Consider the following 16,569-nt stretch of genomic DNA (forward strand, 5'->3'; position numbering starts at 1 on the left):
ACCCCTCAATATTCTTGCTCCCCCCCCCCCCCGATATCTTCCCGCTGGCAACAGGTCCAAATGGGAACAAGTGACTCAGCACTTGTACAGCCATTCCCTAGTCAAGCTCTCTTTGTGTCTGGCCCTTTTAGGCATATTTTCACACTTCTATCTACAATGGTGTGGTCCTTTAAAAGTTGTAACTGTGGTTCTAAGCTAAGAGCTATCAGGTTTCCAAGATGTATCTGAAGCTGCATGAGGTTTGAGGAACCATTTGCTGCCAGAGGCCCTCTAGCCCCATATATGCTAGTGCTGGAACACAGGACGCTGCCTTTTATTAGGTTGGATTATTTGTCTGACTAGCTCAGGGCTGTGTACACTAGTTGTCAGGGAACTGCCATCAGTGCCGGAGGGAGAGAGCAAAATCCAGAGGGATTCCGGAGAGCGTCCCGGGAGTGGGAGAGGCAGCCCATCTACTGGGGAAGAGAATCAGCGTAGCACCAGTGGAGAAGGGGGGCAGATGGGGGAAGCGGCGAGGCGGTCCCACGACTCCTTGCCGGGGACCAGCGGGGAGAGTAGAGGTCCTCCGCTGCCTACGCACTCCTTGCGCAGAAGGCTTTCGTGCAGAGAGTGTAGGAGGAGACTAGGCGTCAAAGAGCTTCTTTGCTGGAAGAAGTTTAAGAAACGCCCACTGACGGATTCTGCCAGTGATTGAGACAGGAAAGGTTCATTCAGGCAACCCAGCCGGGTGTTTGCACCGGCTTACGCACGAGCAACCCCTAGAACCATTACACTAGTCTTTCCCAATTTGATGCCCTCTAGATGTTTTGAACTACAACTCCCATCATCCCCGATCAAGGGCCATGCTGGCCATGACTGATGGGAGCTTTAGTCCAAAAACATGAAACACATCTATTTCAGGGACCACAGAGTGGTAAATATATGCTGAGAACACACAAAGCTTTGCTAGGGCTCTCTTATGCAAGGAATGCCCCTTGTTCCGAATAGCACCACATTCCCACACAATGTTGTTGGGTTTTTTTAGAACAAGACCATGCCTGCTTTCAAAACTGGCCTGGTAACTCAGCGAAGAAGAAGAAAAGGAGCAGCAGGATGCCCCTAGAAGGGCTCTGAATATCACTTTGTGCAAGGTATGAATTGTGCACAGTGCCATTTGTTCCAAAAGCCCTTTAATCTTCAGCTTTCAAACTCACAGACTACCCGAACTTCAATTCATCTTCTCGAGGTAAATCAGTCCTAAAGGTTCTTTAATCAAATCAAAACAAAGTTTTAACACCAGTTCCTAACAAAATGTGTGCCAACTTATTAGAACAAAACCAAGTTAAGCTGTGCTCCTGAAAGTAAAAGCAAAACTGCTGGGTGGCTATGCTATGCCCAATTAAAAAAAAGTTCAATATAGGTTAACACTCAGAATATCTCAAGTACTGAGCTTCTGTAATCTTTATAGCAACCTGTTTTAATTCCCATATTACAATGCTAGAGGGTGGGGGTTTTTTTGGGGGGTGGGGGTGGGGAGGCTGAGAAATGGTGGCTTCTCTGAGGCCACAGAAGTAGTGCTTTATTTTAAAATGACGCACCTTGCTTCCAAAACAGCATAAGGCGTGTGTGCCCCATGTGATCAGCTGCAGCTCACTGTAACCTTTTAATGTGTGGAAGACAGGGCACAAGTACAAAAACAAAACATGCATTTGCTTGAGACATTACAGTTTTAGGCACTATACAGTGGTGCCCCGCAAGACGGAAAACTTGCTAGACGAAAGAGTTTTCCGTTTTGGAGGTGCTTCGCAAAACGAATTTCCTATGGGCTTGCTTCGCAAGACGACAATGTCTTGCGAGTTCCTGCTGGTTTTTTCCCCTCCCCCCCCCAATTTTTCTAAGCCGCTAAGCCGCTTATCAGCTGATCCGATCAGCAGATAAGCTGCTAAAAGCGCTAATCCGTCAATGGGCTTGCTTCGCAAGACGAAAAAACCGCTAGACGAAGAGAATCACAAAACGGATTCTTTTCGTCTTGCGAGGCACCACTGTATCATAAAGATCTAATCTGAACCTGGTGAATAAATAGCATGTATGGCAGCCTCACAAAGGCGGCACCTCCGAGGAAAAAGAAATGAGCGTAGAAAAGCACTTAACAATAACATCTGTTCAGAAAACCCACCTGGAATGCCGGACAGTTCTATAGGCAGTGGGAAGTGAGTGCTTGGCTTTTGAATGTGATCGAACCCTGGATTTAGACGAAGAGTGATATTTGGAAGGAGGCGACCTTGACCTTGACCGGGATCTTTTCTTGTGCTTTTTCTTCTTTTTCTCCCGCTCTTCTTCCCTGGGCAGATCTCTGCTTCTGCTTGAAGGCCTTTCAGGTGCCTTTGCTTCCAAGGTCGGCAATGTCCTGATGCCAGTCAACAGGGGACACTGCATGCTACCAACAGTCTGAAATAAAGCCAGGCAGGTTTTAGCATTGTGTCAATATGTACACAGTATATACATTAGTTTGGAAGTCTAGGTTAAAATCGAAAAAAACCCTCTGCAGTCCCTTGTTAATCTTTGGCCAGTTATTAGCCTAAATCTCCTAACTGTAAAAAGGGATCATTAATGACCTATTGTTCCATGGCTGCTCTGAGAATGGAGATGGAGGAAACATTTTGCATATTTAACAGTGATAAACTGAAGAAATCAGCCCAGGATTTTTCAGTCAATCATGAATAAAGTTGAGTCCATGTGCTCATCAAATCAGACTCAATTCAACAATCTGGCCCATCACATGACCTGTAAAGGAACACCAACTCAATGGTGTAACATTATCTTTCCACAAGGGCCAACATTGATGCCAAAATCCAGCATCGCCTGAGCTCTGCGAGTGTAGCTTTCTCCCAACTGAAGTGCAGAGTGTTTGAGGACCAGAACATTCACAGGGAAACCAAAATGCTTGTTTACAAAGCTACTGTACTACCAACCTTACTGTATGCTTGTAAAACATGGACTACATAAACCCTATCTCCAACTCCTTGAAATATTCCTTCAACGGTGTCTCCAAAAAATTTTTGCACATCACTTGGGAAGACAAGCAAACTAATGCCAGTGTACTGGAAGAAGCAAAGATCACCAGTGTTGAAGCAACTATTCTCCAACATCAATTTCTTCCAAAGCAACTACTCTATTCCAAGCTTAAAAATGGAAAGCGTAATGCTGATGGTCAACAAAAGGGGTTTAAAGATTCTCAAGACAAATTTTAAAAAATGTAGTATAAAACCAACAATTGGGAAACACTGGCCTGCGAGTGCTCCAATTGGAGAACAGCCTTTACCAAAGATATAATGGACTTTGAAGACACTTGAACTCAGGACGAAAGCGAGAAACGTTCCAAGAGGAAGGCACGTTTGGCAAACCCTCACCATGATCAACTCCTGCCCAGAAAGCTATGGCCTCATTGTGGAAGGACACGTAGATCCAGAATTGGCCTCCACAGTCACTTACGACCTCACTGTTAAAACCGTGTTCATGGAAGACAATCTTACTCGGCTATGAGTGATTACCAAAGAAGAAAGAAAAGAAAGGCTTTTCACTAGCAATGAGCCCCATCACATTCAGCTTCCCACTTCTAAGTCAAAAGTAATCAGACAAGGAGTAACTAAGTAGGAACTAAATATGCTGAATCACTGGATGTCACCTGAGAGTTGGAACCCAGAAGTGGGTCACACTTTGACCTAAGATTAGAGGAATAACACCAGTGTTGTATCTACATCTCTTACTAGAATACTTCTCCTAACAAAAAGTTTCCATCCTTGTCAGAAGCGTAACTCAGCAGAGGTCCTAACAGGTAACGAACATGTTGCGAAACTTTACACCAGAGTACAAAAGTCAGTAGCTGGCATCTCTCCACCCTTCCTACGTTGAAGGTCAGTAAAGTTTGTTGTGTGACTGGCTAGCTGAAGTTATTTTACAAAAAGAAGCAGAGAAGGTTTGTAATGGTAGATCTGGCATCTACTTTAGATATCTAGCTTCCAAACAAGAGTAGAGAGCAGAATGATTAAAGTGTTCTACTGCCTCCCTGCACATTCAACTTTCAACTGGAAATAAAGTGGGCACGAAGCTTAATCGGCACCTCCTGAAATCAGCACCTCCTGAAATCACCTATTACAGTTTCTTTCAGAATTCTGCTCAATGTATTGTTTCAGGATGCAAGCTGCCTTGGAATTTGTAAACGAGTGTATAATTGTTTTAAAGGAAATAAAATAAACAGTGCAGCCATCTTCCACTCTTTCAAACCCAAGGCCCATCTAGAACATCAAACTATAACATGGGATCCACATTTAATATTTTTACCCCACATACCCATTTTCAACATGTTTTTGAGAGCTAGACAGACTAGAAGGAAAGGACCTTAATAACGTATAAAGTATTGGCAGGCAAGAATGAAAAGTTGTATTTGCTGAATTTTGATCTTTCATTGCTTCTTGAAATTTTCTGGGAAGAGACCCAAATAAAGAAAAAAACTGTCACAATTATTATTACCCTGTTCTTTTTTTGCATTTGGATGCTACTTTCTTCTCATTTTCTCAATCTTATTCTAACAAGGTCACTTTCTATGAGGGACTGAAGCACAGCAACATTTATCTGGGGCAGTAGTCTGCAAGGCTTGGGAAACTTGGACAATCTTGCTCAGAGCAAGAGCTGACCCAATAAAAAGGAATAATCTGTACTTTATGTGCTGGTTTTGATGAGACACCTCACATCCAGCAAGACAGAATATAACTTTCTAATTTTCACAAGCATTGCATACATATTCAGCAGTAATTCCTCAGCCAAATAAATGGTTTCATCTTCAGAAGCCTATGTGATTTCTCACCTGCCCCCCACGTAAAAAAACACCACCAGGTTTCTCAACCACCCTTCACATTCAAATGGGATAGTAATGTAAAGTTATACTTGTTTCACAGTGCAGCTGACATATTCCTGATGAAAAAGTAAATTACATATAAAGCTTTTCTACGATGATTCAGACAGTCAGTACTGTCTACACTTGATGGTGGGCAGCTCTCCAGAGTTTCATAGAAGGGGCTTTCCCACTTCTACCTGGAGATGCTAATGATAAGCCTCTCCCCCATCCTGTCCACACATATGGACACCTGATGTTCAGCGAATGCAACAAGGTTAAACTTAAGACATAGTACTACCTCAATCAAGTCACTGTTGCCACAATGATCCCCCAACATGAACCTGTGCTGGTACAAATATATAACAATATGTATGAGAGATACCCTAGAAATGGTTTTATCCAACCAACACCCATGTGAAGTTAAACATTCTAACATTCCTCACACTGGATGAACCGGCACTTCACACTAAACTGTGTATTACTGCTAGTACACAAACTGGAATGAGTCCAATTTAAGAACCTAGGGTTTGGCCACTCCCCTCCCCCCCCCCCATTCCTTCTGCGTGGCTGGGAGCAGCAATTCACTAGCATTTAGTCTCACTTTCCTCCGAAATTTTTCGTGAACCAAATCCAGGGCATATCACAAATTCTGGTTGGTTCAATAAGCCTGCTGATCAGAGACTGGCAAGAGTCTGGATTAAAACCATAGTCTCTGTTCATAGGCAGCAAGCCAATATAAACTGAAATGAAAGACTAGCCCAAGTTCTTATGCACACAGTGTAGGAGGAGGGAAAAGGAGCATGTGAGCCCGAGGTTTCAGTATGCCTTGTTCCAGTTTGTGCATGCAAGTGATGTAGTGCTATGCGCAAACTGGACCATTAAGGAACACCAAAAACTGGTTTGTCACTGAACATCAACTCAGAGACCTGCAGACAATAACAGATCCCTGCCAAGTACACCTGTATAGCAACATGCATTTGTTGCATTCTCCCCTATATTTTTCATTTGTAAACTTAAAATAAAGAAGTGATAAAGTAATAAAATAAAGAAGTGTCCCTAAACTTCAGTCAGTTTAATATAGCATAATGTACCAGGAAATTTGCAAAATGCCATTTTGTGCCTCAGAAAGAAAGAAAGAAAGAAAGAAAGAAAGAAAAAGAAATCTAGCACCACAGGCCTTCCTCCTCCCCCAACAGCCACCTTCCATATGAAATGTTCCATTAAGATCTCATCTGCTATTTTAAGCTGGAGAAATTCTATGCATCTGCTATAAAATAGGACTGGGGAACATGTGGCCCCTTTAATTGTTGTTGGGGCTCCAGCAACCCCAGCCAGCCTGGACAACTGTCAGGGATGATGGGAGTTGCAGTCCAACATCAACTGGAGGGTCACTGGTTCCCAACTTTGCCTATCTTATCCTTGCATAACTTAACATGGAAAGGCTTAGAAGAATTTTAGTAAGAATCTCTTACGATAAAGAAAACCAATTAAAAATGATGGCTCTAGGTTTGCCTCCTGCCTCTTCAACTGTGATTATGTTGGACAATACACAAAGGTAATGGAAAGCCAAATTTCAGATATGAGGGAGACACATCTCTCTTTGAGTGCTAATTGACAGTGGTTTTTTATGACCGTGTTTGGGTCGTTGTACTACCACACAATAGTAAAGCTACCCTTTGGTAATTTTGCTTCAAGGATCATAAAGAATTTTACAGCATTGCCGTGTGAATTAAATGCAACTACCCCCCTCATCTCAGGATGACTGGCTTACTGGAGGCTCCTAGCAAATAAAACAAGCAAAAATGGAAGGCACAAATGCTAGAAGCAATGAATCAGAACTGAAAGGGCTTCAGTGAAAAGAATATGAGATGCTGACAATGTAAACAGATAATTGAGACAGAAGCAGAATACACGGAATAAGTCCACTGGTGCACATATTATTTTTAGTAGTAACAAATGCTGAAGTTGTCTTTGCATTTACACTTGTTTATAAATATCTGGATTGCTATTCATACAAAATTATCAGAGCAGTTTGAAATAATCTTATATAAAACAATGTATTTTAAACTATATAAAGTAAGAGATCATCTATTACTTCTCATTCACATGTTTTTTTTCTCTCTCAACCATATTTGTATCACCTCAAATGCTTTATATCCCCCTTTCAACTTCAGGATTCCTGCCCCCCACCCCAATACTCTGTTTCAGTACACATCTTCCAAATCCAAATACAGTTGTACCTCAGAAGTTGAACAGAATCTGTTCTGGAAGAATGTTCAACTTCCAAAATGTTCTGAAACCAAGATGTGTCTAATTTGTGCTACTGCACTGGCCTGTTAAGCAATGCTCAGGATGAAGCGGACAGGAAGACATGCTCGCTATTGCCAACCTTTTACTGTACACCTGTATCAAAGCAGGCACTCGTAACAACCTTAATACATTGCAAGACATCAGGAATTGCATCCAATGCTAGGCCTACTCAGAGAAGACCCCTGCAAAATAAATAGACTTGGCCAATATAGGTGGGTCACTGAGTGTAACTTAGTTGGATAAAAAGCTCGGCTGATCTGCTGTGGCAAACTATTAAACAAAGTGCATTTAATATATTCATAAACGTTTTACCCCGCGTTTCCACTGAAAGATTCCCCACCACGCGTAACATGTGATCTACAGCAGAACAGGAAATGGGTATAGCATTTATATACAAGGGAAGGGCTGTAACTCAAGAGCTCCACCTTTGCATGCAGATGATCGCAGGTTCAATTCTTGGCATCTCCAGGTATGGCTGGAAGTGACTCCTGGGTCTGAAATCCTGGGGAGCTGCTGCCAGCCAGTGTGCACAGTACTAAGCTAGATGGACCAATGGTCTGATTCCATATAAGGCACTTCTCATGTTCCCCTGAAATGAGCTTGTGGTTTTTAAACATGGAAGGACTGCCTCAAACAAGGAAGCGAATAGGCTGCTTAAGCAAGGGTTTTGATTCTGAGGAGTCATGCAGCACACGCAGTAGCAGAATTGGTCCTTCCAGACAACTGCCACCAAGCTGGGCAATAACAGAATGTTGTGGCTTAGCTTTAATATTCAGAGAATGGAAATGCTCTCCAAAGTCAACTGAAAAAAGGGGGCTGATAGGCGGTCTGTTGGTTTTCTAAGGTGACCTTTTCTAATCTAACACAAATGCAAACGTTCCTGCAATATTCACAAAAAGTGCTGACTTATTCTGATGCGAAAAATCTGAGGGTTGTCAGAAGGAGAACTTCAAAGCGGATATGCAATTTCCATTACTCTAGCTGTGCCCTGGAATTACTTCAGGCCTATGCTGAAATTCTACCCACTGGTGTGGCTTGAAGCTCTGCAAGACCTCTAAGGTACAGGATCAATAAGAAATTGTGTTTCAAAAAGCTGTAAGAGGACATGGTAATTGCTGGATGTATTGAACACTTCTAACTTTAGCCGCCTCTTAAGAGGTTCTTCTAGCACATCCCTACATTGAAAAAAAAGTGAAAGGTTCACCTTGCAAAGAAGGGTTAAAACCACAACTGCAAACACACAAAAAGATAACCATGTCATAGAAGAATTTAACAAATGTTCCATATGGTTCTGCACAAGAGATGTGAATTGTTGCTATTATGTTTGCAGCCACAATCAATAATTTTATTATTATTTAGTATTTCAAAGTCAGCAGGTGATTCTGAGTACCCCAGATAACTCAGTTGGGATGTATGCATCTTGGTTTTATGTGAAATATGAATGAGTCTCAGTGTAATGAGTCCCAAGACAGCATCCTGGAGGGGCTGTTTCAACGGGGGGCAGGGGTGGGTTGAGGTGCCCAAAGATTACCCTGGGGAAGACCCCAGCAGGTTAAGATAAGTCATATCAGGACCCTAGGAGTCATCTGAGCTGTTAGGGAATTCGTTCGTGGGTGAGTAACTTGACCCTGAGGATGGGCCCACTAGATTGCCATGCTACTAGCCCCCACCAGCCTCTGCTGACAAGCCACCACCCACCCAGGAAGCGCTCAATGTCCAGTATGAAACCTCTCCATCGTCTAGGATGCAAACACCAGTGTAAACAAACAGCCCAGCCCCTTAGATGGAGTTCCTGTTTGCAGGCACAAAGCCAGGTCCCACCTTGTTTGCTGTGCTAAAGTTGTGACCACCTCTCTCTATTACAGGAGCCCAGGAGGTGTGTCAACTGTTGGAACAATGTTTCAGCTCACCTGGTCACCTGTAACTGCTGTGTTGGTGATCCTTGCATTGATTTTGTACAGTACTGAGCAATAATACGGTAGTAAATGAGATCTGAGTTAAGAGTCCTTTGTCCTGCAGGAGCCAGGACACTCGGCTCCACATTTGCATGGCCTGTTCCCTCCTCAACATGTTGTAATTCAACACTTCTGGATTAGATAACCAGTTTCTCGTTACATATGAACCAAGAAACTGTAGATACTATAGATATACATTATAAATGGCATATTTGGAAGAAATAAAATCAACCATAGCAAAAGAATGCATTCCACCTTTTTATCACACTGGACACACATGCACTCTCAAGGCATACCTTAAATTGTGCTCTGAATCACAGCCTTTTGCAGTAAGGATGACTTTAATACTACACAACTTGACACACAACTTAAAAGCCCTGGTACATGTGAAATGTCATAAAATTCAATGCTTCTTTGTTTGGGGAATGTTCTTCTATGACAATTTGCAAAAGGCAGGGGGGAGGGAGACGGAGAGACAGACAGACAGACAGACAGACAGAGAGTGTGTCATAGAGTCAGTAACGGTAATTACTATTCAAAGGAAAAGGAAAATAATTTCAAACTGTAAGATTATTCGTAGTTCAGACTAATGCTGTAAATGCTTTTTTCTGGATGCAACGAGGATGTATTTAATAATCCAGTAGTAATGTAGTAAAGTACTATACTGAATTTATTTTAATGACTACCATGGAAAAAATGAAAAACATGAGAAATCAAAAGATTAAGACCCTATTTCGAGCACTGTACTAAAGACTTGGACTTTATTATTAAATTGAAGTATTCCTATCAACAGTATTTGCCAGAGAGCCCCTTCAGATATTGATATTGTAAGAAACTGGTCAAAGAGAACAGTCCTGAAAACAAAGTAAGATTTTTGAAACGTAAAAGGGCAGAAGACCAGAGAAATGGGAAGCTGAGATAAAGTGGTAGAGATTTTCGATATATGAAAGGAGCAGAAAAATTGACCCGTATTTCGAATGGCATTTTCTGAGGTTTCACAGCTGAATCTCAAGAAAGGCTGGGGCAGGGAATCAAAGTGGGTCCCCAGTGCTGAGATATCTGGCAGGGGAGCACAGAAGCTCTCATTAAAATGCCAAAATGTTCCCTGAAGTGTAGCTGATAGAACTGCACAAGAGACAAGTCAGGGCAGAGGAAGTATAAAACTGCTGGGGGGGGGGGGGACGACACATAGAGACACATAGAAGCTTTCCATTACTTCTACCACCTGTGGAAATTAGCTGTGACCAGAGTTATCTATGTGGAGAGGTGCCAAGAAATGCAAAGCAGCTATTTGAACAGTTGCCTTGTTAACAAAATGCACAACTTGGTTGCTCTGTTAATACCTTTTCAATTTGATTTTCAGACTGCAGCAGAGAAATCAGGATTCATCCATATAAAAGTTCAGGACAACCCCCCCCCCAAAAAAAGCCTTCATTTACCCCACAAACAGCAGACAGCAAAATGCACTGTGCTAAAACTTCTAAAGACTAAATGGAACCCTCCCCACCTTATAATTTTCCTAGAGAAACTGATCTTATAAAGTATGAAAGAAAGTCAACCTTCATAGCAAATTCTGATTTTATAGGTTTTCCACTAGTGTGATGAGGCTTTACTGCCCCCCCAACTGCTGCTGAGGTTGGGAGAGACAGCACAACAGCAGGCTGGGGAAAGAGAGAGGGGACTGTTCCATATGGCAAAATGAAATGTTTATGCTGACAGAGCAACTGCCCTAGTGCTACACTGATTTCCCCCCCAATTATCTGAAGTTCAAACTGGGTCTAGCTATAATGGTCAAGAGAGGGTGGGACGTGTCATTCAAAACATCAGGTTGTGGAAGCCTGGTTCCCACCAACTGGGGGGTTTCAGACAGGAGTTTTTCCAAGCCCCACTCTGGGGTTTAAACCTTGGACCTTTTGCATACAAAGCATGTACTCTTCCACTAAGACATCTACCCCTCCTACTACAACTTATAATGCAGAGCAAAGTTCCTATTGAGGGGGCAAGGAGTATATTTGAGAGTCAATCTTGAATTGTGGCCATCAGGAATACTAGCCCCACTTTCTAAGATTAGGGAGCAAGTCTTTCAGATGGGATGGGGCTTCCAGACAAAGTCAAGTCTCAGCACCATTTACAGTTAATACATACGGCACTCCAAACTTAGTTTTTGCCACTCTTATTTGGAGTTCACTTTAGCAGAAGTTTGACAATACAGTAATAACTTGGAAATAAAGTAGCCTAAAAAATTGCTGCAGTGTAAACAATATATATTTTTTCCTGAGCAGGGGAGCAGGAAAGGCCTACTGTTGACAAAAATGTGGTGACAGCAAAAGCAAAAACCCAACTATTTTGTCTGGGAAATATTGTTTCAGGCAAGTAGTCCTGAAAATGTCAGAAACTAGAGCACAGAAACATTTTTATCAGTCGTCTCAGAGGAATCAATATTTTGTTTGAATGCATAAAAATATTTGACACAGTTCAAACACAAACAATGCTAGTTTTAGTTCAGTAATACTGTGGTAAGATCTGATAAGAAGTGCTTCATTTTGGCACCTTTCCACACAGCTGTGACATGCGTACCTTTTCACCACATCTGGTAATTTAGAGTTGGGAGAAGTTATGGGTTTTAAAAAAGTATCAAAACTATATGGAGTCCAAGAAGAATCCGGATGGTTTTCATATTATAAATACTGTGTGTGTGTGTGTGTGTGTGTGTGTGTGTGTGTGTGTAAGACAGACAGCCACAGACAGCCACCAAGAATGGATGGGAAGAAGAGAAAGGGATGAGCAATTAGCAATTACATAATTAGCAAGTAAGTTAGCTACAGGATTTCTGAGATAATTCAAATGTACTGCTTAGAATATAACTTCTGCTGGTTGCTATGTTAAAAGTGCAATTTTTTAAAAAAATCTCCATCCACATGGAGTCATACAGTGTACCACAAGCAGACCTGAACTGTTTCAGGTACCACTGCAAATTGACTGCACTTGTACTTGTACACACACACATACACACACACATACACACACACACACACACACACAGAGAGAGAGAGAGAGAGAGAGAGAGAGAGAGAGAGAGAGACAGAAAATCAGGATTTTGTGAAGACACGGTTTCTAAGGATGAGGAAATGGGAAGCTGTAGCCACCAGAGTCCAGACGGCCAACAGTAAGGATGAACTGAAAACTATTTACCAACCCTAATCCTAATCCTGCTGAAAGCCATCTAATTAGATTTTAATTTGATCCTGACTTGTTTTTAGGAGGTAATTTAATTATTGTTTGATTTTATACCAATGTTATATATTTGATGTTAGCCGCCCTGAGCCCAGTCTCGGCTGGGGAAGTCGGGGTATAAATAAAAGTTGTATTATTATATCATCATCATCATCTCAGAGAGGTTAATGAAAAGCAAACACCAGAGAAGCGATAAAATAAAAGGAAGAAAGTTCCAAGGCTGCCCCATACTTCTGCACAAATATCTTACAAGAGTTATTTCAACAGAAAGAAAGAGGACAGATCTCTCCTGAGCTCTTAGAGGCATTTATTTAATCAGTTCTCCTCCTCTGAATGTCAATTATTCCTCCTTTATGAGAAATGCAGGCTTTGCTCCAATGCCTATTATGGGCAGAAGCCATTTACTGTGGTCTAGTTATCGACGTACCTAGTTGATATACAGTGAATGGAAAGTGTAAGCTAAGCCTCAGATGAGAAGCAGGGTAAGTGCATACTAACATTTATAAACCTGTAGCAAATCAGGTTTATTATGACAGACCATTACTATATTAGAAAATACAAAAGACAAGTTGATAACAAAGACTCTTCCCCCACCCCAACAAAACAAAACAAACAGATGGTGTAAAGTTTATCCACTGCTGATGTTGGAATTTTAATTCGCTGGGTTGATAAGGCAATTGAATACCCTTCCAGAAATAACTGTTCTGGGCCAGGATCAGTTCCTGACACAGCAGCGTATCACGACGAGTAAAGGGATTAAATCAAGCATACACCCTGTGGGTGGTAACAAAGACAATTACCATTATCAAGGAATACTGAAGGGTGGCAGGTCAAGTCTCTTGTCTACCTTCTCAAAGTGCCTTCTCAGAGAAGTTATGCACTGAATAGCATCAGCCTATAAAGATTGCAGCTGTTGGTGCATGCGGATACACACAGTCCTGCTTGGCGTTCACAGCTTTCTGTCTCATAACAATGAACTGTTAGAAACCTGTTCCAATTCTGAAGGACAAGACCAATGCTCCAGTTCTCAGGCCAAGCATGTTAAAGGGTGTTGGGTACCGCATAACCAACGAAAGGCTTTAATCTGCCTAGGAGGATAGATGTACAAGCAAAATGCTTGGGGAGAGAGAAGTGAAATGGACTACATTCTTTCCCTCCAGCAAATGTGGTGCAAGGTGCCGTGGGCCACAACCTCTTCTTCTGCAGTGGAGAGAACCCCCCCCCACACACTACTTTCCTGCCTTCGAAAACTCCCTCACTCCCTGAAGCAACTGCTTTCACTAGAAAAAACTTCTATTCATAGAAGAGGAATGTACATAAGCAAGGAGCCTTGCACTGGGCCACTGCATCCCAATGACCCCCCCCCCCGGCAATAGTCTTTGAACAATATCTGGTAGAGATGGATACAGGGTGTTCTGCTTTCACCATGCAGCTTGCTAATCGCCTGTACCTTTTAAGGAAATTTCTAATGAATGTCACTACTATACTTTTATCGTTTTTAGGTAAGCCACTTACAAGATTTTTTAAAAATTATATTAAGCAGAACAAAAAATTGTAACACATGAATCCTTTAGATATTTCAAACTGCACAATTTGATATCTGCAAATCATACTAGCAAGTCTGATTTTGCCAGATAAAGCCGGTGCTTTTTATCTCAATTTTCAAAGCCATTCCCACCTTGGAGAACAAGGTGGACTCGACTCCTTCATAATCATAAGTCCACTTAGGTCTTCATCAGGATGCAGCTTTGCTTGACTGTGTCAGATACATCATGTATCATTCACCCAAAAGCAGAAAGAGAACCAGAAAGATCACAGTGTGGGTACTGCTGAACTGGGTGATCAAGGAATAAGCTCTCAAAGTACTTTGGAACAAAGCAAAATTTCAGAACGGGGGGGGGGGGGGGAGAGAACTTGAGAGTCGCTGGTGGCTAATAATATACAATTTGCCATGTCATTCACAGCAACCAATTTAATTACAAGTATTGTTGTTCGGGAGCAATTGAAGATATTCATTGTCTAACTTTAAATTTGCATTTCCATGCGCTCATTAATAACCATGAACAGTGCTATTAAAAAAACAAAAGCTATTAAGAAAGATTTAAAACAAAGACATCTCATTTGCATACAATTCCAGTTATTTTTAGCACAGGCATGGAACATTTCTGAAGTCTCATTCATAGGACTAATTTTTCGTGGGGGTGGGGAGCTGAGCACTTAAGGCAACCTTTCCCAACCTGGTGCCATCTGTTCTGGTTGGAGCTGATGGGAGTAGTAGCCTACAACATCTGGCACCAAGCTGGGTAAAGCTGCCTTGCTTGGAACCGTTACTTGGCTAGGGCATTAACACAAGTCCCAGTTCAGTGGACACATAAGTGCTATGTGACTGGCTGTCACAGATACACCTCTCTTCCCACAGTTCAAATATTTTAGTTTCTTTTCTCCCAGGCCATTCACTCTTAAAAGTGAACGGTAACCTCAGGGATGCGTGAACAGTTTCTTGGAGAGACAAAGACACATTTATTCCCTTCCTATCTGTTAGCTGATTGAGTCAGGGATCACAGTGCCAGTCTTCTGCCATCTCCTCAAGAGTTCTCTTTCATGCTGGAGGGAAATAAGACATCTCTCTCCAGCCCTCCCCCCTGCCCCAAAGCTTTATGCTTCCATTGTACGCTCTATACTCCTAGGCACAATAAGATATACTTATGGGCGCCTGTAAGAACTCAAGAATGTGAGAGCTACCGATTAAGAACTAAAGTGAGCATTGGCTGTCTTATATACTTCAATTGTACTTCTAGTGTATTGGAACACTTTTGTGAACAGCTAGCTATTCCACATAAAATATGCAGTAGGTCACAAGGAAAGGAGGGGCAACAGCTTCATTCTCTGCAGGGTGATGCTGTGTTTTAACAAGGAATATATCCATGGGGTTCAAGGTCCCAACAGGTTAAAAATAAGCAAATACCCCTTTAACATAGGCTAGGGCAGAGCTTTCCAAACTTTTCATGTTGGTGACACACTTTTCAGACATGCATCATTTCATGACAAAGTAATTCAGTTTTACTAGCAAACTGGAGGTTAAACTAGCTGCAGCCGACACACTAACATGTCATGACACACAGTTTGGAAAGCTCTGGGCTAGGGCTACGCTTTTAACCCTGATAACTCAGCTCTGAGTTAAGCATGGAGATTAGTGAAAAGGATTCATGCAGGGTTGGCATTTCTCTCTCCTAATAAAGGGCTACAAGAGGAGGGAGATGGTGCTAGGGAAAGGAGAAGGTATGGCTGAGCAAGGGGAATAGAGGTGGCCAATATCAGAATGTATATAGTTAATTTACTGCTTATTTCCAGGAAGGCTTAATCTGATTTGTAGACCGTAGCCTAAATAACTGTAAAATGCCATTGTGTTTGTCTTCCAACTTCACCTTCATTCCGCAAGTTGACATTACTAAGCAATAAAAGAGTGTCTCCATTTTCCTTGACCCGTAGGTGGCTTCTGTGAGACTTGAATGCTGGCTGGTAGGCACCCTGAACAGGAGCACTCCCAGGCCCCACTTGTGACCAAAACACACTTTTCTAGGATTCTACCAGCAGCCCATAAAACAAGATGACTAAAAATGTGTGCGCTGAGTAGCAAGAGCAGAACCTAGCAGTAAGGAAATTCCACAAACATTGAAGGAAGCTCTTTTTCTAGAGCATAAAGAAGTGTTAGGAGCTTTCGACCAGCATGTGATCATGCCATAGGAGACAAAGCAGAACTGAAGAGCAGAGAACCCTATGACAAGAAGCCAAACGCTAAAGATTTGTCGTATTTTTTACCATCATACTTCCAAAGAAGCCAAGAATTCCTCCCTATTAAGGCTAACCTGATTTGTCAGAAAAAAGCAGGTGGGTCAGTGTTTTCCAGACACAGACTTGGGGGGAGGGGGGAGGGACCCAAAGGAAACCTTGTGAACAAAGGCCCAACAGGAGCCTAAAACCTTTGCTTCAAACCCAACAGATTAAGTGACTGCACATGGGTACAAATAAGGAAATATGCCTGTGTTTGCAAGTATGCAGACTGTGGCTTTATCAGGCACCACAAGGCATGTGTTTACACTGCCACAGCTTCTTCTAACAAATGCTTGGAGTTACAGTTCTGCAAGAGTGTCAGGCACCTCTTAGGAACTCTCCTCTGCACCTATGGGAAGTGCAAGA

At 42.2% G+C, this 16,569-nt stretch overlaps 1 protein-coding gene across 3 annotated transcripts in view; it reads right to left on the reverse strand.

The window, feature by feature from the left end:
• SFSWAP (splicing factor SWAP) overlaps positions 1 to 16,569 on the reverse strand; it is a gene marked incomplete at its 5' end in the record, with an annotated part of 97,500 nt that overhangs the window by 21,299 nt on the left and 59,632 nt on the right. For all 3 annotated transcript variants that reach the window (XM_083476422.1, XM_083476421.1, XM_083476423.1), the window contains one exon: positions 2,156 to 2,427. In XM_083476422.1, the coding sequence (XP_083332548.1) occupies positions 2,156 to 2,427 (272 nt within the window). The remainder of the gene's footprint in view (positions 1 to 2,155; positions 2,428 to 16,569) is intronic.

Source organism: Podarcis liolepis (genome assembly GCF_965112155.1).
Source record: "Podarcis liolepis genome assembly, chromosome: 15".
Lineage (NCBI taxonomy): Eukaryota > Metazoa > Chordata > Lepidosauria > Squamata > Lacertidae > Podarcis > Podarcis liolepis.